General features: G+C 41.7%; 2 protein-coding genes across 13 annotated transcripts in view; both read right to left on the bottom strand.

Annotated features, from left to right (window-relative positions):
• fcho2 (FCH and mu domain containing endocytic adaptor 2) overlaps nucleotides 1-11,304 on the bottom strand; it is a 101,566-nt gene extending 90,262 nt beyond the window's left edge. For 5 of the 10 annotated variants that reach the window (XM_055935881.1, XM_055935884.1, XM_055935885.1 and 2 more), the window contains exon 1: nucleotides 11,110-11,304. In XM_055935881.1, coding sequence (XP_055791856.1) covers nucleotides 11,110-11,142 — 33 coding nt within the window. In that variant the 5' untranslated portion in view covers nucleotides 11,143-11,304. The remainder of the gene's footprint in view (nucleotides 1-11,109) is intronic. The other 5 variants (XM_055935887.1, XM_055935888.1, XM_055935883.1 and 2 more) reach the window with 4 other exon arrangements.
• A 3,895-nt stretch (nucleotides 11,305-15,199) lies between these two features.
• Nucleotides 15,200-26,281, bottom strand: part of tnpo1 (transportin 1) — a 60,292-nt gene continuing 49,210 nt past the window's right edge. For 2 of the 3 annotated variants that reach the window (XM_055935872.1, XM_055935873.1), the window contains 4 exons: nucleotides 25,372-25,471; nucleotides 25,116-25,190; nucleotides 24,352-24,491; nucleotides 15,200-21,379 (listed from right to left, as the gene is read on the bottom strand). In XM_055935872.1, the coding sequence (XP_055791847.1) occupies nucleotides 24,384-24,491; nucleotides 25,116-25,190; nucleotides 25,372-25,471 (283 nt within the window). In that variant the 3' untranslated portion in view covers nucleotides 15,200-21,379; nucleotides 24,352-24,383. Of the gene's footprint in view, nucleotides 21,380-24,351; nucleotides 24,492-25,115; nucleotides 25,191-25,371; nucleotides 25,472-26,281 lie in introns of those variants that run through there. The other variant, XM_055935874.1, reaches the window with a different exon arrangement.

The raw sequence follows: 26,281 nt of genomic DNA, 5'->3' as shown, positions 1-26,281 counted from the left end.
GACTAAAGAGCCCATTAGCCACCAGACCAGAATATGTATCCTCGTCTAAACTTCATGATATGATATGATTTGTGAGATGTTGGAGGGAAAAAAACACGGTTTATTTTGCCCATTCAAACAAATACAGCTGAAATCCTAAAAGCTACTCCCTAAATCATCATTGGTCGTCACTGTATAAATAAATGAGGCAACGAGTGCAATCTCTGGTTCTCTTCAGTCCCACTAGGCTTGGCCAGGGAACTTTGTTTTGTACATTTAGATCAAATAATATCAGATCAAATGTTCACATAATCCTTTGATTATTCAGTAGTGGAAACTTCCGTGATGAAGCCAAAAGAAGCCTTGGAGCAGATAGTTGGCCAACGATACTTATAACCCAGGTGGACACTCCCACACTGGCCAAGTGAAAGCTATGAAAAAACATCCTTGTCTGTACAAACTCACTAAGGCTTTTAGTATGTGTGACAGCTTAACAAGTCTCTCTCCAGACAGATATTGTAAAAGGTTTCCCCTCTGTAAATGGGTGGGAGGCAGGGAGGGAGCCCTCGGGAGAGCAAGAGAGCTCTCCTCAACACGCGCGTGTGTAAACCCAAACGCCCTTGTGACATCATCAGAATGTCTGCCTGCCGACGGCGCTGAGGATCACGTGACCAGAGAACGCCTGCGAGGCGAGCAGAGCAGCAGCACGCAGGTCTGTCACAACATGTCAAACCAACAGTAACTCACTGACTCACACTGGACCGGAGAGATTCATGGTTAAGTAAGTACACACAAGGTTGTAGTGTAAACTCACATTAGGTTCGCTATGACTGCAAGAAGCTAGGACAGATGGGCAGTATCTGTAAGGCCTCCTCCTCAATGTCATGACATTTGGTATTTTATTAGGATCCCCATTAGCTGTTGCAAAAGCAGCAGCTACTCTTCCTGGGGTCCACACAAAACATGAAACATAATACAGAATATCAATAGACAAGAACAGCTCAAGGACAGAACTACATACATTTTGTAAAAGGCACACGTAGCCTACATATCAATGCATAAACACAAACTATCTAGGTCAAATATGGAAGAAGGCGTTGTGCCGTGAGGTGTTGCTGTATCTGTTTTTTGAAACCAGGTTTGTTGTTTATTTGAGCAATATGAGACGGAAGGAAGTTCCATGCAATAAGGTCTCTATGTAATACTGTACGTTTTCTTGAATTTGTTCTGGATTTGGGGACTGTGAAAAGACCCCTGGTGGCATGTCTGGTGGGGTAAGTGCGTGTGTCAGAGCTGTGTGTAAGTTGACTATGCAAACAATTTGGGATTTTCAACACATTAATGTTTCTTATATAAAAGAAGAAGTGATGCAGCCAGTCTCTCCTCAACTCTCAGCCAAGAGAGACTGGCATGCATAGTATTAATATTAGCCCTCTGATTACAATTAAGAGCAAAATATGCCGCTCTGTTCTGGGCCAGCTGCAGCTTAACTAGGTCTTTCGTTGCAGCACTGGGACCACACGACTGGACAATAATCAGGATTAGACAAAACAAGAGCCTGCAGAACTTGCTGCGAGGCGAGCAACTACCATTTAGACCTATATTTTACCGCTGTCTCCACCACACCCCATTCGTAATCAAGCATTCTGTTGGCAGAGGAATAGTTGCCTTTCCAAGTTGCTCACAAGCACAAATGTCTATAGGGCCAGGAGTTTTCCTCACAACGTGACCCGACGAGGAACAACTCCGGGCACAAGTTATTGACCTAATTTGGGAGGTAAAAGATAAATTGACTCAACTCAAGAGTAGCCGTTCCCTGCGGGACCCACGTTTCCCAACTCAATGTTGACCTACACCTCCCGACCCCCAGATACCAGGGGAGAACGAAAAGATTCCTCCAACTGTCATATGGCTAGGCCCATCTCTGATGAGCTCAACACCGAATCTCATGGCCATAACCCAAAACAACAACAAACTCTCCTATATTCCTCTCCACAGAGCGAGAGAGTCAGGGGTCGGAGTTAGGAGCTATCCTCTATCTAGCATGACATTTTGTGATGACCTCATATTCAACGCTCAGTGGAAGAAGACAAACAAGAGGCAAGACAAACAAAGGCAGCCATTTATTATTTGGACAGTGGCTCTTTACAGTGAGGGAGCGGGCAGAATGGTAATGTTACTAGGCCAGGTGTCTCATCTCACCATGTTTCATCACATATTGGATGGATGGAGTAATTTGAAGCTACATCTGAGGCTAATCAAAGTAAAAACCCAAACCAATGTCAACAGTCCTTTTTTAGAACATTCTCGGTGTGTTTCAGTGTGTACAAATTATGTGGATGTGTGTGTCCCTAGGACAGCTTTCTCCTTCCTGGTGTGTGGTCTAATAACTTCCCACTAGGCTCCCTTCCCTTTCCACTGGTACACACACACACACACACACACACACACACACACACACACACACACACACACACACACACACACACACACACACACACACACACACACACACACACACACACACACACACACACACACACACACACACACACACACACACACACACACACACACACACACACACACGAGAAATATGTCCCAGGGCTGTTGGCTCTATTAACACTGTTTGCTTATCGCGGTGCCATCTTATTGTCCCCTGAAATGCTGAGGGGGACAGACACAAGCCCTGCCTCCACACAACACTGGTTTAGTGGACTATAGAGAGCTACAGTGCTCTCTCAACCCAACCTGCTGATCCACTGACAGACAGTTCACTTGGAGGGCAGTAGGCTACATGCCTGGCCTGGGGTACAGTCACATTCAGTACGTTGAGACATATAGCAGACCGAAATCTACTGTTTAGAGCCGACACAAACCTATTCCACACGATAGAGAGCCACGTCTGTTCTGCACAATACATGTCTATCTGAACATTATTGAATACGCTCCTGGTTTAGATGGCGTCTACTGTACACGAACAGAATGCATTATGCATGCAAACAAACGCAACAAAAAAAAAACACAGCAGACTGCAAACAATACTGAATATTGTACTGTTTCAGTACAGCTGCAACTGTACTATACTATTGACTGTTGGGTAGAAACTATTAAAATCAGAATGGAAAGAGGGAACAATTTGTAAGTCGCTCTGGATAAGAGCGTCTGCTAAATGACTTAAATGTAAATGTAAATGGAACAGGTTAATTCAAAATGGGAAGCATAGCAGTGACACAGTAGACACTACACTGTGTTTCCTGCATTCTTAAAAACACTTGTTTGTTTAGCTGAGGGAAGAGATGCTGCCATGTCAACATTTGAAATTCAGGGCATGTGCATGGATGGATGATGTGCAAGAGTCGGTGAAAATATCTGTGTGTGTGTGTGTGTGTGTGTGTGTGTGTAAGAGAGAGAGTGTGTGTGTGTGTGTGTGTAAGAGAGAGTGTGTGTGCCCAGCGTCCCACATAGTTCATGACTTAATTTCTCTTGTAAACGATTTGATTTCTCTCTAGAGAAACGACACGCTGGGCTCGCGAAAAAAAAAAGCCTACAACTATAAATTGTGTTCAATTAATTGAACCGGGGCCGGTTTCTTTTGATTGTGTGGCAAGACGTAATCAAAGCCGTTCAACCTGAGAAATAAACCTTGAACTTCAGAGTGCTTGTGATGTGGCAGAGTAAAAATACACCTTGCGGTCTTCATTCTTTCTCTCGAAACCTGATTTCCTACCATCATATACCGGTTTCTCTAGTCTAGTAAGTTGAAGTACATCAAAACATTATTTTATTTTTTTATTCTTCCAAGAAATCAGCGGTGGTATTTAGCCTATATATTTTTTTATTTTATTTAACCTTTATTTAACTAGGCAAGTCAGTTAAGAACAAATTCTTATTTACAATGAAGGGCTACCCCGGCCAAACCCTAACCCGGACGACGCTGGGCCAATTGTGCGCCGCCCTATGGGACTCCCAATCACAGCCGGTTGTGATACAGCCTGGAATCTAACCAGGGTCTGTAGTGACGCCTCTAGTACTGAGATGCAGTGCCTAACATGCTGACCAAACCGGACACGCGCGTGCGGACAGGTCGAAAAGCATTAAACATTTATGTAAATTTAGCTAGCTAGCTTGCTCTTGCTAGCTAATTTGTTCTGGGATATAAACATTGGGTTGTTATTTTACCTGAAATGCACAAGGTCCTCTACTCCGACAATTGATCCACAGATAGGAATTCAGTTTACCGTTTTTTTCTCGTCATCTCTCCTCCTTCCTCAGGCTTCTTTATCTTATTCTGGACTTAATATGCCGGTTGGCAACCAACTTTACAGCATTACTACAACCTACCGGAGTGTGGACCTAAGTTCATCTTCCAATCACCCACGTGGGTATATGCTTCTAAAAGCCAATGAGGAGATGGCACGTGGGTATATGCTCCTAAAAACCAATGAGGAGATGGCACGTGGGTATATGCTTCTAAAAACCAATGAGGAGATGGCACGTGGGTATATGCTTCTAAAAACCAATGAGGAGATGGCACGTGGGTATATGCTTCTAAAAATCAATGAGGAGATGGCACGTGGGTATATGCTTCTAAACACCAATGAGGAGATGGCACGTGGGTATATGCTCCTAAAAACCAATGAGGAGATGGCACGTGGGTATATGCTTCTAAAAACCAATGAGGAGATGGCACGTGGGTATATGCTCCTAAAAACCAATGAGGAGATGGCACGTGGGTATATGCTCCTAAAAACCAATGAGGAGATGGCACGTGGGTATATGCTTCTAAAAACCAATGAGGAGATGGCACGTGGGTATATGCTTCTAAAAACCAATGAGGAGATGGCACGTGGGTATATGCTCCTAAAAACCAATGAGGAGATGGCACGTGGGTATATGCTTCTAAAAACCAATGAGGAGATGGCAAGTGGGTATATGCTTCTAAAAACCAATGAGGAGATGGCACGTGGGTATATGCTTCTAAAAACCAATGAGGAGATGGCACGTGGGTATATGCTCCTAAAAACCAATGAGGAGATGGCACGTGGGTATATGCTTCTAAAAACCATTGAGGAGATGGGAGAGGCCGGACTTGCAGCGCGTTGAGCGTCACAAATAGAGACGATTTCTATTTAGCGCCTGGCCACGCAGTCGCTCGCGAGCAGTGTGGGTGCAATGATGAAATAAAATGTATGTGTACATTTATTTTGCAACGGTCGAGCATGCGACGTGTCTGGTCTGGTCAGCATGTTAGACCGCTGCGCCACATCAAGTTTAGTCCAATTGTCTTGAGTGACTTGAAAGTGATCAGTTGTATGAATTACTTAAGTAAAAATACTTTAAAGTACTACTTACAGTAAGTCATTTTTTGGGGTATCTGTACTCTACCATTTATAAATTTGGCAACTTTTACTACACTACATTCTGAAATAAAATAATGTACTTTTTTCTCCATACATTTTCCCAAATGTACTTGTTACATTTTGACAGGAAAATGGTCCAATTCAGAACACCCCTGGTCTTCCCTACTGCATCTGATCTGGCGGACTCACGAAACACAAATGCTTCATCTGTAAATTATGTCTGAGTGTTGGAGCGTGCCCCCTGGCTATCTGTCAATAACAAACAAGAAAATTGTGCAGTCTGGTTTGCTTAATGTAAGGAATTTGAAATGATTTATGCTTGTACTTTTTATACTTAAGTACATTTTAGCAATTCCATTTACTTTTGATACTTAAGTACTTTTAAACCAAATACTTTTAGACTTTTCCTCAGGTAGTATTTTACTGGGTGACTTTCACGTTTACTTAAGTCATTTGCTATTAAAGTATCTTTACTTTCACATGACAATTGAGTACTTTTTCCACCACTGAAAGTGAACAATCAGTTGTGTAGCCTACTATTAGCGTAGGCACACAGTCATCCTCCTCCTTCCTCTCCTTGTACTATTATATGGCAAAGTAAAAATACACTTTGTGCTCTTCACTCTGAACCCAATTTCCTTGTATCATATACCCATTGCTCTAGTAGATACAAATATACACTGCTCAAAAAAATAAAGGGAACACTTAAACAACACAATGTAACTCCAAGTCAATCACACTTCTGTGAAATCAAACTGTCCACTTAGGAAGCAACACTGATTGACAATAAATTTCACATGCTGTTGTGCAAATGGAATAGACAAAAGGTGGAAATTATAGGCAATTAGCAAGACACCCCCCAAAACAGGAGTGATTCTGCAGGTGGTGACCACAGACCACTTCTCAGTTCCTATGCTTCCTGGCTGATGTTTTGGTCACTTTTGAATGCTGGCGGTGCTCTCACTCTAGTGGTAGCATGAGACGGAGTCTACAACCCACACAAGTTGCTCAGATAGTGCAGTTCATCCAGGTTGGCACATCAATGCGAACTGTGGCAAAAAGGTTTGCTGTGTCTGTCAGCGTAGTGTCCAGAGCATGCAGGCGCTACCAGGAGACAGGCCAGTACATCAGGAGACGTGGAGGAGGCCGTAGGAGGGCAACAACCCAGCAGCAGGACCGCTACCTCCGCCTTTGTGCAAGGAGGTGCACTGCCAGCGCCCTGCAAAATGACCTCCAGCAGGCCACAAATGTGCATGTGTCAGCATATGGTCTCACAAGGGGTCTGAGGATCTCATCTCGGTACCTAATGGCAGTCAGGCTACCTCTGGCGAGCACATGGAGGGCTGTGCGGCCCCACAAAGAAATGCCACCCCACACCATGACTGACCCATCGCCAAACCGGTCATGCTGGAGGATGTTGCAGGCAGCAGAACGTTCTCCACGGCGTCTCCAGACTCTGTCACGTCTGTCACATGTGCTCATGTGCTCAGTGTGAACCTGCTTTCATCTGTGAAGAGCACAGGGCGCCAGTGGCGAATTTGCCAATCTTGGTGTTCTCTGGCAAATGCCAAACGTCCTGCACGGTGTTGGGCTGTAAGCACAACCCCCACCTGTGGACGTCGAGCCCTCATACCACCCTCATGGAGTCTGTTTCTGACCGTTTGAGCAGACACATGCACATTTGTGGCCTGCTGGAGGTCATTTTGCAGGGCGCTGGCAGTGCACCTCCTTGCACAAAGGCGGAGGTAGCGGTCCTGCTGCTGGGTTGTTGCCCTCCTACGGCCTCCTCCACGTCTCCTGATGTACCGGCCTGTCTCCTGGTAGCGCCTGCATGCTCTGGACACTACGCTGACAGACACAGCAAACCTTTTTGCCACAGTTCGCATTGATGTGCCAACCTGGATGAACTGCACTACCTGAGCCACTTGTGTGGGTTGTAGACTCCGTCTCATGCTACCACTAGAGTGAGAGCACCGCCAGTATTCAAAAGTGACCAAAACATCAGCCAGGAAGCATAGGAACTGAGAAGTGGTCTGTGGTCACCACCTGCAGAATCATTCCTGTTTTGGGGGGTGTCTTGCTAATTGCCTATAATTTCCACCTTTTGTCTATTCCATTTGCACAACAGCATGTGAAATTTATTGTCAATCAGTGTTGCTTCCTAAGTGGACAGTTTGATTTCACAGAAGTGTGATTCACTTGGAGTTACATTGTGTTGTTTAAGTGTTCCCTTTATTTTTTTGAGCAGTGTATATCAAAGGTCTTCAAAAAGTCTGTGGTGTGTGTGTGTGTGTTTTACATCATCTTCATCAAGACGAGTTCTACTGTCATCAACGAAGCCTTATTGATAGCGTTCAACCAGTCACAGCCGATATCAACCTACTGTATCACAGACTTCTGGCCTCTTACCTCCCCACTGTACTTCTCCATCTCAGCAGGACCTCATTTCTGTGTCTGGTTAGTCCAGCTGACTGTTGTGATTGTTATGAAGCAGAACAGAGGCGACGCACCCTGACCGCTACTTCCTTATGATCTCAACAAACATCTGTGGAATGCGGCCCCAAACACCAGCGATTACACACCACATGCACTGTCACTGTCCGTCTATGCCCTTCAACAGGGACATGCTGATGTCATGTTATGGGAGGGTTACTGTATATGTGTGTGATGTACAGTAGGCATGGGGGGGAGACAATATCAAAGTCCATTGTCATAAAGTCTAGGCTGTCAAAGTAGCAGGTGGCTGCACTACCCAGCAGATCCAACACCTTACGCTTGCTTTCATCTGCACTACATGGTAAGGCCGTTTGCTTAAATTAAGACACTGCGGAGCTGGTGCGAGATATGGCTTGGGAAACGTACCTCAATCGAGGGATGAGAAATCTGTTCTACTCCAAAATTGTCCCACTATCCCAAATGTTACACAGAGAAGATTGAACGACTACTAAAAAACAAAAAACTAAAGCAGGAAGCACCAGTAACTCTGTCAATAAAAAAGTGGTCAGATGAAGCAGATGCTAAGCTACAGGACTGCTTTGCTAGCACAGACTGAAATATGTTCCAGGATTATTCCAATGGCACTGAGGAGTACACCACATCAACAAGTGTATCGAGGATGTCGTCCCCACAGTGACCGTACGTACATACCCCGACCAGAAGCCATGGATTACAGGCAACATCCGCACGGAACTAAAGGGTAGAGCTGCCGCTTTCAAGGTGCGGGACTCTAACCCGGAAGCTGATAAGAAATCCTGCTATGCCCTCCGACAAACCATCAAACAGGCAAAGCTTCAATACAGGACTAAGAATTAATTGTACTACACCGGATCCGATGCTCGTCGGATGTGACAGGGCTTGCAAACTATTACACACTACAAAGGGAAGCACAGCCACAAGCTGCCCAATGGCACAAGCCTACCAGACGAGCTAAATTACTTCTATGCTCGCTTCGCAGCAAGTAACACTGAAACATACATGAGAGCATCACCTGTTCTGGACAACTGTGCGATGACACTCTCGATAGACGATGTGAGTAAGACCTTTAAACAGGTCAACATTCAAAAGGCCGCAGGGCCAGACGAATTACCAGGAAGTGTAATACGAGCATGCGCTGACCAACTGGCAGGTGTCTTCACTGACATTTTCAACTTGTCCCCGACAGTGTCTATAATACCAATATGTTTCAAGCAGATCACCATAGTCCCTGTGCCCAAGAACACAAAGGTAACCTGCCTAAATGACTACCAACCCGTAGCACTCACGTCTGTAGCCATTAAATGCTTTGAAAGGCTGGTCGAGGCATCAACACCATTATCCCAGAAACCCTAGACCCACTCCAATTGGCATAACGCCCCAACAGATCCACAGATGATGCAATCTTGATTGCGCTCCACACTGCCCTTTCCCACCTGGACAAAAGGAAAACCTATGTGGGAATGCTATTCATTGACTACAGCTAAGGGTTCAACACCATAGCACCCTCGAAGCTCATCACTAAGCTGAGGACTCTGGGACTTAACACCTCCCTCTGCAACTGGATTCTGGAGTTCCTGACCGGCCGTCCCTAGGTGGTATGGGTAGGTAACAACACATCCGCCACGCTGATCCTCAACACGGGTGCCCCTCAGGGGTTTGTGCTCAGTCCCCTCCTGTACTCCCTGTTCACTCATGACTGCATGACCAGGCATGACTCCAACACCAACATTAAGTTTGCTGATGACACAACAGTGGTAGGCCTGATCACCGACAACGATGATACAGCCTACAGGGAGGTCAGAGACCTGGCCGTGTGGTGCCAGGACAACAACCTCTCCCTCAATGTGATCAAGACAAAGGAGATGATTGTGGACTACAGGAAAAGGAGGACCCAGCACACCCCCATTCTCATCAATGGGGCTGTATTGGAGCAGGTTTTTGCATGAGTCCTCAGATCCTTAAAAAGTTCTACAGCTGCACCATCGAGAGCATCCTGACTGGTCGCATCACTGCCTGGCATGGCAACAGCTCGGCCTCCGACCACAAGGTCCTACAGAGGGTAGTGGGAACGGCCCAGTACTACACTGGGGCCAAGCTTCCTGCCATTCAGGACCTCTATACCAGGTGGTATCAGATGAAGGCCCTAAAAATTGTCAAAGACTCCAGCCACCCTAGTCATACTGTTCTCTCCGCTACAGCACAGCAAGCGGTACCGGAGCGCCAAGTCTATCTCTAAAAGACTTCTTAACAGCTTCTCCACCCAAGCCATAAGAATCCTGAATAGCTAATCAAATGTCTACCCAAACTATTTGCATAGCCCCCCCCCCTCCCCCCTATTTTACATTGCTGCTACTCTCTGTTTATTATCTATGCATAGTCACTTTAATAACTCTACCTACATATACATATGTACATATTACCTGGACTAACCGGTGCCCCCGCACATTGACTCTGTACCGGTACCCCCTGTATAGAGCCTCGCTATTGTTATTTTACCGCTGATCTTTAATTATTTGTAACTTATATATTTTTTATTACTTATCACTTATTTTTCTTAAAACTGCATTGTTGGTTAAGGGCTTGTAAGTAAGCATTTAACTTTAAGGTCTACATCTGTTGTATTCGGCGCACGTGACAAATGCAATTTGATTTGATTAAAAATAAACATTGTAGACCTTATGGGAAAGGCCTTCATACCTCATAATCGATTAAATTTTACCAGCTTCAGTCACAATGTAGCCACGTCAAAACAGAACCGATCGCTCAGGGAGAATTCATTATGTTTCAACTTAGTACAGTAACGGAAACTGCAACATTGTAACCATTCTTACTCAGACAAACGTTGCAACACCGTAGCACCTTAGGTAACATAAGTCTGCATCGAACTTATTAAAACATCTGGACTCACTGAAACATCAGTATGGAAGGAACTGACGAATAGGGATTGTGAATGACAATGACAAAGGTCCAATCATTTCCACGGGATCGACCATAAACATTCCAAGACACTCCTTAACAGCCAATTGACTGCACGAGAGGTGGATTCAATTCAGCGGTCATGTTAGATATCATTCACAGAGGCCCAATCCCCGGGGTGACAAAATAATATTCGCCGAGAAAAGTAGCGGGGGTGACATTGTGTTGACCCAGATCCTTCAATTTCACCTGAAAGATCACGCATAAATCTGGTTGAAGCGAATAATATATTTGTTAATGTCTTTGTCACATCAACTTGCGGGACTTGAGCTAAACAATTTAGCCTACTAACCCGGACAAAAAAAGCAGAACCTACCCAGAAATTCTCTAGGAAGTAGGGCGTTATCATCTTGGTTTATTCTTCTTTCCTCTCTTCAACTATATTCTTGTTTAATTTAAATTCAGGCAATTGCTCCGCCGTTCTCCGTTTCCGTTGTTTGCCTTTTGCTCCTTTTCCCTACGCTCCTCTTCTCCCTCCCCACCTCAGACTCCACCTCCTTTCGAAAGCGAAAGGCAACTGAATTCACTCTTTCTCCTCCAAAAATTCAGACGAAGAAACAGCGCCACCCATGGTGGGAAGAAAAACAACAGCAGTTTCTGTTCTGTACTGATATTCTAGAATGGTTCTAGAATTAGACTGAACATATTTTTTAACTTGTTTTATTATTTTTATTATTATGAACACAACAAATACAAAAAACTGAAATATACAAACAAAAGTACATAAACCTAACAGACAGGGGTATTACATATCAATATTCATTTTCAATTTGTTAAAATATTTTATGGTGCATATTGCTTTTTTGTTTTTACATTTACTGATCATTTCAAAATAATATTTAAATTCTATCTTAAATAATGTGAAGAGGGGTTTGTTCTCTGCCCACTTCATTTTATGGATAAAGAATCTTCCATGAAAGATAAACAAATGAACAATGAAAGTTAAATCAGGGTCTATATCATTTGGATCAAAATAAAACATAACATCAGAGTCTCTCAGATTAACATCGTTTCCAGGCGGTGTTACGTTTCCATCGTTTCTTATAAAATGAAATCGTCTAATTCACTCCAAAATCTTCTGGCATAAGAACAGTCCCAAAATAAATGGTCAAGAGTTTCTGGGTCACAACCACAAAATACACATTTGTTATCAATAGCTATTTTAAATCTGTGTATAATATAAGGTCTTTACAGGGTAGATTCTATGAATGAGTTTGTATGATACTTCTTTCACCTTATTAGATATACAATATTTACCAGACAACAACAAAACTTTGTTCCAATTCATTTGTCCTAGGGCTGTATTCCAGTTCATTCATTCCAGCAGAGGGAATAGTAACATATTGACATAGTTTCCTTATATACATGGCATTACATTTATAGTTTAAAATGTAAATTCCTTCTAATTGTATTGAGGCTACAAAATCCTCAATAGTTGCACTTTGAGGACTGTTATATTCTCCTAAAAGAAGAATAGCACCTTCAGGGACAGCTCTAACAACTATTTGATACTCCTCAGGAGTGAATGTAACATTGTGTGTTCTCATGAATTCTTGATAATCATATAGTTGGCCATCATTATTCAATTATTGTTTAACCCAAATCATTTTGTCAAACCAGTTCTGGAAAAATAAAGACTTGTTTTTGTATTTTATGTCTTTATTATTCCAGATTGTATACCTATGTGGGGAAAAATTGTGTTTGTACATGAGGTTACATGTTAGAAGTACTTGTTTATGAAAGTTTGCAAGCTTAATTGGGATTTTACCTATATCAAAGTTGCATTTGTGTTAGACCACCAATCTGTTGGAATATTAAATTAGGGATTATATTCCAAATGCAATCCTTTTTTCTTAAATAGTTTTGTATCCATTTGATCTTAAAGATTATATAAGAGGTTTTAAAATCCAGAGTATTCATCCCTCCCTCACTTCGGGTACTACATATTACCGCTTTTCTTAAATAATGAGGTTTATTCCTCCATATGGCGTTAAATAATTTAGTATCAACCATTTTAGTTACTGACAGGAACATCCAAGGCAAGGGAGGTATAAACTAATCTGCACAGACCTTCAGATTTTGATAAAAGTACACGTCCAGATAAAGAAAGATCTCTTAATAACCTGGAGGTACATCTCTTTCCAATTTTTTCTACAATAGGATAGACATTTAAAAGTTGGCCCTTTCTTTCTGATCTTCGCTAACTTTAATACCAAGATCTGTGATCACATCTTTTACCGGGATATTACATACTGAGTTCACATCTTTTCAACGCAAATAATTCACATTTCCTAATATTCAGAGATAAACCAGATACAGGTGAGAAGGCATTAATACACTCAATAGCTTTCCTGACTTCATTATCTTTCAGAAAAATGGTGGTGTCGTCAGACAATTGTGAACATTTTATCTCTTTGTCTTGTATCTGAATACCCCTAAAACTATCCTTATTTATATGAAGTGCCATAACTTTTGACCAATACAAATAAGAAAGGAGAAATTGGGCATCCTTGTTTAATTCCACGTCGAATGTCAAATCTCTGTGAAGTTCCATGGGATAACAAAAATATAAACGCAACATGCAACAATTTCAATTTTTTTACTGGGTTACAGCTCATTTAAGGAAATCAGTCAATTGAAATACATTAATTAGGTCCTAATCTATGTATTTCACATGACTGGGAATACAGATATGCATCTGTTGGTCACAGATAAAATGTTTAAAAAAAATAGGAGCGTGAATCAGAAAAAGTCAGTGACTACCATTTGTCTCATGCACCGTGACACATCTCCTTCGCATAGAGTTGACCAGGCTGTTGATTGGGGCCTGTGGAATGTTGTCCCACTCCTCAATGGCTGTGTGAAGTTGCTGGATACTGGCGGGAACTGGAACATCCCAAACATGCTCAATGGGTGACATGTCTGGTGAGCATGGAAGAACTTGAACATTTTCAGCTTCCAGGAATTGTGTACAGATCCTTGCGACATGGGGCTGTGCATTTATCATGCTGAAACATGAGGTGATGGTGGCGGATGAATGGCACGACAATGGGCCTCAGGATCTCGTAACGGTATCTCTGTGCATTCAAAATTGCCATTGACAAAATCCAATTGTGTTCACTGTCCGAAGTTTATGCCTGCCTATGCCATAATCCCACCGCCACCATGGAGCACTCTGTTCACAACACTGACATCAGCAAACCACTCACCCACACAATGCCATACACGTGGTCTGCAGTTGTGAGGCCGGTTGGACGTACTGCCAAATTCTCTAAAATGACGTTGGAGGCGGCTTATGGCAGAGAAATTAACATTCAATTATCTGGCAACAGCTCTGGTGGGCATTCCTGCAGTCAGCATGCCAATTGCACTGACCCTCAAAGTGTCAGACACCTGTGGCATTGTGTTGTGCGACAAAACTGCACATTTAGACTGGCTTTTTATTATCCCCAGCACAAGGTGCACCTGTGTAAGGATCATGCTGTTTAATCAGCTTCTTGATATGCCACACCTGTCAGGTGGATGGATTATCTTTGCAAGGGAGAATTGCTCACTAACAGGGATGTAAACACATTTCTGCACATTTGAGAGAAATAAGCTTTTTGTGCAAATTGAACATTTCTGGGAAATTTTATTTCAGCTCATGAAATAGGGGACAAACCCTTTACTTGTTGCATTTATGATCTAGATGCACTATTGTAAAGTGGCTGTTCCACTGGATGTCATAAGGTGAATGCACCAATTTGTAAGTCGCTCTGGATAAGAGCGTCTGCTAAATGACTTAAATGTAATGTTAAATGTAATTTATATTTATTTTCAGTGTATTTTAATGTTCTAAATTGCTGTGATGACAATCAGCCTATGTGGGCAAGGATACCAGGCTATGCAAAGATGTTTTATGATAACATTAGAACCACTGGGTATCTCATATCACCTCCTTCAGGGCAGTTAGTACAATCCTTTTCTGTGTCAGGTATCAGATGCTGTGTCATGTGGGCTATTCTCTTCGGTGGACCTCTTGGTGCCTGTCAACTACTATTGTTCAGTCATTATCGCATGAATGGGAGATAGAGAAACACTGCTCTTAAAGAAAGTCTTAAGACTGGTGATGCTATGTCAGAGTGGTAGAGCTTTCCCTAGCTATGTAGTTCCCATTAACACACTTATCTGGGTACACTAGGCTGCAATGGGCTCCTCCATAGGGACATTACACTGTCGTCATCTACACCACCACCACCTCGCCTCTAATTGTCTACGGTGGATGAAAGTATGGGGTCAATGGGGGTAATCGATAACTGGTCTATCCGACCTGATGTTTACCAGGTTCAAAACCATTAGATCAAATTTAAACTTTATTTAAAGTGCATTTAAAATTGTAAAACTAAACAGAAAACAGCAGTCCCAGACGTAAGTAAACAATTTATTCTCAACTATGTACAGATCCAAGTAGAGAATACCGTTAACATCCATCACATCATACAAATGTCATTACAAAATTACTACAATACAATATAGATTCTTTGCATGATCCAAAATATTTGGTGGCCCCAAAAATTATTTTACCTTTAAAAAAAGGGTCAAATGCAGCTGTTTTTATCTCACTATCAAATCATTTCTGGGAAACAATTAAGTACATTTTAGTTATTTAGTAGACGCGCTTATCCAGAGCGATTTACAGGAGCAATTAGGGTTAAATGCCATGCTCAAGGGCACAGACATATTTTTCTCCTAGCCGGCTCGGGATTCAAAACAGTGACCTTTCAGTTACTGGCCCAACGCTTTCAATTAAAATGGTCCAAAATAAACAAAAATAGCTTCTTGGCAAAGATCAATTTCTCAAGCTAAAATTTTGCTTGGACTGTCTGGGAGTGGGGAAAACTTAAAATTAGCTGTTATTGGCAGAGGTTTATAACCCTCTTTCTTATTGGTCTATTAGCTAATTTACCTCATGGTGATGTCACCATGGAAGGCCAAAACTCCATCCCACCAAAACAGGCTGAAATTTCAGGTGGCCTTTTCAAAAACCTCACACTAAAAGGGCATTATAATTTTCACAGTATTATTCCAGCCTCGTAGTGTGGAAATATATATATAAAACAGTTAAAGTTTGACTGCACCAGGCCTTTAAAATTTCAGCAGCATTTACAGAAACTAGTCAAAAGTTTGGACACGCCTACTCATTCAAGGGTTTGTCTTAATTTTTACATTGTAGAATAATAGTGAAGACTTCAAAACTGTGAAATAACACATATGGAATCATGTAGTAACAAAAGTGTTAAATATTTTATATTTGAGATTCTTCAAAGTAGCCACCCTTTGCCTTGATGACAGCTTCACACACTCTTGGCATTCTCTCAACCAGCTTCATGAGGTAGTCACCTGGAATGCATTTAAATTAACAGGTATGCCTTGTTAAAAGTTGATTGGTGGAATTTGTTTCCTTCTTAATGCATTTGAGCCAAATCAGTTGTGTTGTGACAAGGTAGGGGTGGTGTACAGAAGATACCCCTATTTGGTAAGAGACCAAGTCCATCTTATGGCAAGAACATCTCAAATAAGCAAAAAGAAACAACGGTCCATCATTACTTTAAGACACGAAGGTCAGTCAATACAGAAAATGTAAAGAACTTTGAAAGAGTCAAGTGCAGTCGCAAAAACCATCAAGCGTTATGATGAAACTGGCTGCATTGAGGACCACCATAGGAAAGGAAGACTCAGAGTTACCGCTGCTGCAGAGGATACGTTCATTAGAGTTACCAGCATCAGAAATCTGCAATTAACTGCACCTCAGATTGCAGCCAAAATAAATGCTTCAGAGTTCAAGTAACAGACACATCTCAACATCAACTGTTCAGAGACTGCATGAAATCAGGCCTTCGTGGTCGAATTGCTGCAAAGAAACCATTACTAAAGGACACCAATAAGAGGAACAGACTTGCTTGGGCCAAGAAACACGAGTAATGGACATTAGACCAGTGGAAATATGTCTTTTGGTCTAATGAGTCCAAATATAAGATTTTTGGTTCCAACCGTCGTGTCTTTGAGACGCAGAGGTGAACGGATGATCTCTGCATGTGGGGTTCCCACCGTGAAGCATGGAGGTGGTGGAGTTATGGTGCTTTGCTGGTGACACTGATTTATTTAGAATTCAAGGCACACTAAACAAGCATGGCTACCACAGCATTCTGCAACTATACGCCATCCCATCTGGTTTGTGCTTAGTGGGCCTATCATTTGTTTTTCAACAGGATAATGACCCAACACACCTCCAGGCTGTGTAAGGGCTATTTGACCAAGGAGAGTGATGGAGTGCTGCATCAGATGACCTGGCCTCCACAATCACCCTACCTCAACCCAATTGAGATGGTTGTTTGGGATGAGTTGGACCACAGAGTGAAGGAAAAGCAGCCAAAAAGTGCTCAGCATATGTGGTAACTCCTTCAAGACTGTTGGAAAAGCATTCCAGGTGACCTCATGAAGTTGGTTGAGAGAATGACAAGTGTGTCAAGCTGTCAAAGGCAAATTCTACTTTATAGAATTTGAAATGTTTTGATTTTTTCATTACTACATGGCCACATGTGCTATTTCATAGTTTTGATGTCTTCACTATTATTCTACAAGGAATGAAAATAGTCAAAATAAATAAAAATCCTTTCATGAGTAGGTGTTTCGAAACTTTTGACTGGTACTGTATATAAATAAATCACTCGTTTCTTACATCATTCAGCAAAAAGGGTGAAGGCAGACTTGGGAGAAATTCTAGTCAAGTTTATTTTCTCATGGCTGAAGGAAGGTCATAGGCTACTGTTAGAGGTGTTCTTTAAATGAGACATTCTACTGCGGTTGGTTGGTGCTGTAAAAAGAGAATAAGCCCCCCTCTTCTTCAAAATGAAAGACATCAATTTGCAAAAAAAGCTGTAAGAAGCCATGAGCACATTTGTTTTTCGCATAATGTGCAAGTTTTTTTTTCTCCATTATTGGAAAACATTATGAATCACCATCATTACAAATCATCCAGTAGTTATCGAGGCATCATGTACATATTACATTTGAACACCATCTAGAAATGTCTTACAATCACGTTGCCACAGTTGCATTAATGATGTGCAAGTTCTCTTCCTAATGTCATATTCCTCAAAGTTGTAAGTCAATTTGAATGTCTGTGTATATCTAGAATTATTCTTTGACACCGACTCTGGGTGTGTGAAAGTCTGTGTCTTAATGGTGAGCTAGCACACATATCAAACACATTAGTGAACTGAACACCCATGGACAGGTATATGCTCTGTATTCAAGGGTTAAAGCAGGAGGCTTACTAATCTCTTATCGGTAAAGGGAGATGGAAAAAAGGCATACATTTGGAAAACAATAACAAGAAAAATAACGGTAAACATAACCTCCTGAGGTTACTACAAACAAATATTCAAGTAAAGAAACTACATCATAGCAGCGGCAATATCGGTAAAGATGCACACCAACAGCGATTGTTTTATGATTTCCCCCCCATACTTTTTGGGGCGGTTTTGCGGGGGACACAGATAAAGCTAAGTCCTGGACTAAACAAATATTTCAGTGGATATTCTCCATTCACCATGTTTTTTAGTCCACCACTAGGTTTAACCTGTGTCTCGGAAACCAGCCCTCTGGGTTTTGTATTCAGTGTGATAAGTAGTGGTAGGACAAAACCAATCAAGCCATGCCTCATCCAATTTTTTACATGCCAAACAGCTGGAATGTGACAAAAACTAAATTAATTTCAACTTCGGGACACAACAGACATGGCACAAAAACAAAAACTACAGAAACAAGTGCCTCCATATATCCCATGATGTCTTATGTGGGTTACTTGACATTAGCCTGGTGAAGTGAAAAGGAACAATCCAGTTTGGATCCAGGCTAACTTGACATACCCCATCATTTTGGGGTTTTACTAGTGTTAAAATGTCCCATTAACTACATGTTACCAATGAGGAAAACCCCCATCAATACGCAGTTACAAAAATAACAATAATACAAAATGTATAATAATAATAGCCTTAGTTTGTTGGCTTTGGAAAGGGTTTGTGGCAATATCTGCAGTACTTCATATCCAGGCTTAGTTTACACCAATGATCTTTTAGAGCATTTCTGATATTGAGAATATTATATTTAAAACAGGTCAAATACACCCACACAAGTTAAAAAATATACATACTTTAGAAGTGACTATACCATATCGAATACCCAGTGAAGTAATACATGAGGTGTTTAGTGTTAGAAGTCTCCTGTAAACGAATACTTTAAGAGTACGTAAATGTGTGGGTCTACTAAAGTATGCATTTATGTGTAGTCTGTTTGAACAAGTGCTTCTAATGTTCTTTGTGAGGGGGACAAAATACTACAATGATTACTCTGACCTACAGAGTGAATCTGATTCGTTGGTTGGGCATAAAGCTGCTTTCTCCCCCACCCAATCCCTGCCCACCATGGGATAAATTCAGGCAATCAACGACTTCAAGACTTCAGCACTTAAGAGTCAAAACAATAACACTCCAAAACAAAAAAGAAACAAAAAAAATAGTTCAAGCTTCACAGTATTTAACAAGATAATACACTTGGATGTGGCCTACAGGTAAAAGGTTAAGGGAAAAAAATGCTCCTGCAGGTATGTATGAGATACAAGGTCCAATATTGTACGTCAACTAAATGGTTTGGGAAGTAAAGGGCCACCAACACGCAAGGGATCAAGCATTAGAGTACGCTGCATTCAAAACGGTCATTACAATCATCCTCAAAGGTCATGCTTTTAAAACAAAAAGCAAAGCAACAATAACAGAAAAAAAAACATCAGTACAGAAGAAAAAAAAATCATTTAAAACAACGATTTGCTTGCTGTTGAGTTTTGGATCGACAACCAACCAAGGTCAGAGACAGACACGCTATCAAGACAGTGCCATAGTCACAGTAGTAATACTCAAGAAACAAAGGATGAACACGTTCAGCTACAGCCCTGTATGCCCTTTCTCTACCCCTCTCCTTACCTCCCTCTAACAAGGTCAGAAATACCTCGCCACGATTCCAAGTTTTGTTTTCAGAAAGGTGAGACAGCTGGAAATTGAGATTTTAAACAATACGAGTCAAGAGTCAGGTAAGCATCTAAGAGTCTGATTTTATGGCCACTAGTAAAACGTCCATGCATGCAGAGAACACGTCACTTCCACAGCACAGAACAGAGGCGGCCTGAGAAAGTTTACCTTAAAAAGTTATGACATGTACGAAGCGGTGTTCACGCTCTCTTTTGAGAACCACAACCAAAAGCCTGCTAGATGGATTCAACTAGATGAGAATATAAAGATCGTTTCCAGACCTGTATGTTTTCTAAACCGTAAGCCTGGTTCATGCTAGACACTGACGGGAAAGCCTCTGGTAAACAAAGGGGTGGTGGAGGGACAAAAACCAGAAAGACGAGAAACTACATGGTTGTTTACAAAACCTTATCACAGGGCTATACAAGAAATACCACGACTATCCGATGAGGCCACACATATCCGTTGTACACCCACTGTCCTCACTTCCAACTTTGACGCAAGCATGCTACTTAGTTATTTCCTGTTTTTAAGACAAGTCACTTTCAACCACGACGAATAAAAAAAATCATATGCACTTCTGTCTGATGTGTGTTTGACTGACTGGTTTAGGTAACAACTTCTGACCTGCCTAAAAAGATTTAAACTCTGATATTACTCTAAATATGCACTGACAGGATTTTTCATGAACTCAATGTAATTACTTTGATGACTACAAGAAAATACATGCTATTCTTATTCTAAGATATGTAGAGGCAGTTTCCCAAAGAAAAAAGAAAAACTTGCTGGTTCGATTTTTTAAAAATTAATGATAGTATCAGCATTTCCTTTACTCGAATACCCTCCGCTGCCGTTTTGCTAGCAGCCGTCCTGGCTGTTGAGGATACTACGTTGTCTTTGAGACCATTAACAACATTTCCATGCGACTTCCTGATTTTTTTAACCACCCCTACATACATTTTATGGTTGGTATCCTCCAGTCTAGTTCTACACCAAGACCCTCCCTCCCCCTACCTCTGAGTGCCACTTTCTGGCCGATACGTATTGATTTAAAAGCGCTTCTTCACTGACCGCTTACCCTCAAATCAGCACTACCCCCTCTGTAAATATAAAACCATGATTTTACCACAACTAAACGACAAAAGCTCCCCCCCCCTTTTCTTGTGTTTTGTTTAACGTCGCTGGAGAGCTTGGATGAGAGAACATTTAAAAAAGAGACTAAACAGAAATGGCTAAGCTGACATCTTTTCATTACTGATTGTGATGTTGAAATGATTAAATACATTTTTCCTCCCTTGATAAATTTGGCCCGCCGGTCCCCATGTCCCCCTCGCCTGTTGCGTGGGGGCGCTGAGTGCCTCGGCTGGCTAACACCTCCCACCCCGCCCATCCAGAAGGTTGAGGAGGGGTCACGGTCTGCACCCCCTTCCCTCCCCAGCTGGCAGACCCTACCCCCAGTAAAGGGTAACATGTTCCCTGGGTATAAGAGGTTCCCATCGGTCGTCTCCCATAGTGAATGGCCTGGTAGGAGAGAGACAGAGGTAGTCAATATTAATGGGAAAATATGCTTTAAACCCATCCCCCACACATACAGATCCTTCCAGAAACTATTCAAACCCTTCACTTACTCCACATTTGGATGTTACAGCCTAAATTCAGAATGGATTCAAATATTTTTCTTCTCACCCATCTACACATGACAAACATGCTTTTAGACAAATGAAATACAGAAATATCTAATTTAAATGTATTCACACCCCTGAGTCAATACTTTGTAGAAGCACCTTTGGCAGCGATTTCAGCTGCGAGACTTCCTGGATAAGTCTAAGAGATTTCCACACCTGGACTGAGCAACATTAGCCCATTAATTTTTTTCAAAATTCTTCAAGCTCTGTCAAATTGGTTGTTGATCATTGCTAAACAACCATTTAAGTATTGCAATAGATTTTCAAGTAGATTTAATTGAAAACTAACTCAGCCACTCTAACATTCAATGTCTTCTTGGTAAGCAACGCCAGTGTAGATTTGGCCTTGTGTTTAAGGTTATTATCCTGCTGAAAGGTGAATTCATCTCCTAGTGTCTGGTGGGAAGCAGACACGCAGGTTTTCCTCTACGATTTTGCCTGTACTTAGCTCCATTAAGTACATTTTTTTATTCCCATAATATAATACCAGCCACCACTATGCTTGAAAATATGGAGAGTGGTCCTCAGTATTTATGCCCTCAATAACACTTTTGTATTCAGGGCATAAAGTTAATTGTTTTACCACATTTTTTGGAGTATTGCTTTAGTGCCTTGTTGCAAACAGGATGCATGTTTTGAAATACACTATATTTCCAAAAGTATGTGGACACCTGCTCGTCAAACATTTCATTCTAAAATTGAATTGGATTAATATGGAATTGGTCCCCCTTTTGCTGCTATAATAGCCTCCACTCTTCTGGGAAGGATTTCCACTAGATGCTGGAACATTGCTGCAGGGACTTGCATTCACCCTATAAGAGCATTAGTGAGGTCAGGCACTGACGTTGGGCGATTAGGCCTGGCTTGCAGTCATCGTTCCAATTAATCCCAAAAGTGTTTGAAGGGGTTGAGGTCAGGACTCTGTGCAGAGCAGTCAAGTTCTTCCACACCAATCTCTACAAGCCATTTCTGTATGGAGCTTGCTTTGTGCACGAGGACATTGTCAAGTAGAAACAGGAAAGGACCTTCCCCAAACTGTTGCCACAAATTTGGAAGCACAGAATCATCTAGAATGTCATTGTATGCCGTAGCGTTCAGATTTCCCTTCACTGGATCTACAGGGCCTAGAACGAACCATGAGAAACAGCCCCAGGTCATTATTATGTTGCTTCAATATACCACCATAATGTTCCATCCTCATGATGCCATCTATTGTGAAGTGCATCAGTCCCTCCTGCAGCAAAGCACCCCCACAACATGATGCTGCCACTTCCGTGCTTCACGGTGGGGATGGTGTTCTTTGTCTTGCAAGCGTCCTCCATTTTCCTCCAAACATAACGATGGTAATTATAGCCAATCAGTTCAATTTTTGTTTCATCAGACCAGAGGACATTTCTCCAAAAAGTACAATCTTTGTCCCCATGGGCAGTTGCAAACCGTAGTCTGGCTTTTTTATGGCGGTTTTGGAGCAGTGCCTTCTTCCTTGCTGAGCGGCCATTCAGGTTATGTCGATATAGGCCTTGTTTAACTGTGGATATAGATACGTTTGTACCCGTTTCCTCCAGCATCTTCACAAGGTCCATTGCTGTTGTTCTGGGATTGATTTGCACTTTTCGCACCAAAGTCCATTCATCTCTAGGAGACAGAACGCATCTCCTTCCTGAGCGGTATGACGGCTGCGTGGTCCCATGGTGTTTATACTTGCAAACTATTGTTTGTACAGATGAACGTGGTAACTTCAGGCATTTGGAAATTGCTCCCAAGGATGAACCAGACTTGTGGAGGTCTACAATTTTTTTTTCCTGAGGTCTTGGCTGATTTCTTTTGATTTTCCCATTATGTCAAGCAAAGAGGCACTGAGTTTGAAGGTAGGCCTTGAAATACATCCACACGTACACCTCCAATTGACTCAAATAATGTGAATTAGCCTATCAGAAGCTTCTAAAGCCATGACATTATTTTCTGGAATTTCCCAAGCTGTTTAAAGGCACAGTCAACTTAGTGTATGTAAACTTCTGACCCACTGGAATTGTGATACAGTGAATTATAAGTGAAATAATCTGTCTGTAAACAACTGTTGGAAAAATGACTTGTGTCATGCACAAAGTAGATGTCCTAACCGACTTGCCAAAACTATAGTTTGTAAGCAAGACATTTGTGGCGTGGTTGAAAAACAAGTTAATGACTCCAAACTAAGTGTATGTAAACTTCCAACTTCAACTGTATATATCTGTGTATTGTTATTCTGTACAGGCTTCCCTGTTCTTTGTGGTTGAATCTGTGTTTGAAATTCACTGCTCGCCTGAAGGAGCTTACAGATAATTATATGTGTGGGGTACAGAGATGAGCTAGTCATTCAAAAATCATGTTAAAAACTATTATTTCACAGAGCGAGTCCATGCAACTTATGTGACTTGTTAAGCACATTTCTAATCAATAATTGAAGCTTGCCATAACAAAGGGGTTGAATACTTACTGACTAAAGACAATTTATTTTAAATTAATTTGTAAAAATGTCAAAAAACATAATTCCACTTTGACATTATGGGGTATTGTGTGTAGGCCAGTGACAAACAAAATCTCAATTTAATCCATTTTAAATTCAGGCTGTAACACAACATAATGTGGAAAAAGTCAAAGGGTGTGAATACTTTCTGAAGGTACTGTATATCAACTCCGTTTTGCTTGCTTATCGTTTTGCTCAAAAAAGGTGGATGACAAACTGAGGAGATACGAAAATGCCTTAGATCCGATATCTCAGCTCGAATTAGATTTTCAACCATTTTTAAACATGAATGTGCAACTTACCCCCTTGAACAGGCCTGTTCCTATGGAAAGCGTTACACCCCGTAGAAGGCTGCCAGTCGTTCCTTCAGAGGCAGAGGGAACTGGTCTGAGAAACGCCCCCAGTTCTCCTCGCCCACCTGGTTCTTGAACCCATGGAGGATCTGAAAATATCAACACATAATTACAATGTACGCACAAAGCTATGCACACACATGCATTGTGGATCAGGATAATCTCATCTTCTCCTTTCTCACACACAGGTACTCAGTCTTGGCCCATGGTACATAGGCCTTTTCTCAATTGGAGTTGCTCAACTCCTGCGTCCTCTCTCCACCTTCCACGCTCGCCTCCTTTTGAAAAAGGTCAAAGGTAATCGAGGAGAGGTGGCGATGTGAAGGAACGTGGACGAAAATGCGCTTGTATGAAATAACTCCACTCGCGCGTCAGACAAATTACGTTTACAGGGGTGGAATCCCAAAATAAAATGTGTAAAGTCATAAAACTAATGTGGCTAGTTGTGCAAGACATTTTATAGATTCCCGTATAAGTAGGATATCATTTTTAAACGTTTGCATGCTTTTCTCCTTTGAGAAAACAACTGCTTCAAAGGGTGTGTGGCAGATGTCAAAACTGTTCCATAAAAGGACTGGCTATCAGGGCTATCACCCGCTTACCTACTAAGAAATTGACACTCTCCTCAACCACTTACAAGTTTCCGGGTCACAGAAGAGAGTGGACGGACTTTTACCCAAATGAAAAAGGCCACAGTCACGATCAGTTCTTACCTTGCCAAACATGTCACGCAGATCATCCTTTGGATTTACCCACGAGGCCACCGCATCACAGAAAAATATAAAATCCTGGAGGAAATGAGAAAAAGTCTGGCTTGAGACAAGATTTATAACTAACATCGTTCACTAAATGGGGCCATCTAACCAGTAATGCAGTTCCTTTATTTTTCTTAGTACTCAATTGATTGGGCCATGACAATTGCAGTTCATACATTATCCTCAAGAGGGCAGTGTTGCCTAGGGGCCTCACCTGCACAACTCCTCCTGGGTTGACACTGATCATAGTGCAGATGCCTCGGAACGCTGAGTCTTTCTCCTCATTGTCTCTTATGTTACGTAGAGAGGTACACCTGCCAACAGGAACAGCCACGTTTTACACCAGGCCAGAAGGGCTGCCTTTAAGTACTGCATAGAATTACAATTAAATACCCTTATAGCACTCTGAAGTTACCATTGACTGCATTCAATAACTTACTTGTACAGGTATGCCATATTACTATTACTTTTCACTAATACATTCCAACACAATTCAAAAACATAAATTCCACTATGAAATGTCATGTATGAGTAAAATACATTTTAAAATACTACATATTGCCTCAAAGGGTTTTGTTGATTATATGTTACTGTAAACATTTTAATAAATAGAACCTATAGTATATTAGATGTCAACTAGCCATTTTTACTCTCTACATGTGGATTCAATCTACAAACTTTTAGATCTTTCAAAGACTTGATACTACCGGAGGTACTTTTACAAAGACTACTTAGTTCGGTACAACACATTCTTGTGGGGAGAAAAGGTATTTCTCTCCGGTTATCTAAAACAGTATCAGAATTGTGCATGCAGATCAAACAAACAAACCTGTCATTCTGAGACTGTGCGAAGGCACTTAACTCTATTCACTTACACGTGAGTCACTAAAAACGGCTTTATCACTAAAAATAACTTCACTTTGGCCGATAATGGCACTCAGGGAAGCCTTTACTATTACTTTTTTCTTAAAGGAAGTTTTGAGGAATTCTGGGATAAGCACGTGCAGCTGGAGGACTATTGGACGAGGGGGGGGGGGGGGGGGGGGAATTTAGGAATGATCTGGAAATGCTTTTGGGAATTCTTTGGGGAATGCGTCTGGAATTTTTGGGAAGCCGTTTGTTTT

The sequence above is a fragment of the Salvelinus fontinalis genome, chromosome 10 (genome assembly GCF_029448725.1).
Source record: "Salvelinus fontinalis isolate EN_2023a chromosome 10, ASM2944872v1, whole genome shotgun sequence".
Taxonomy (NCBI): Eukaryota; Metazoa; Chordata; class Actinopteri; order Salmoniformes; family Salmonidae; genus Salvelinus; species Salvelinus fontinalis.
This window is presented reverse-complemented; position numbering and strand designations above follow the sequence as displayed.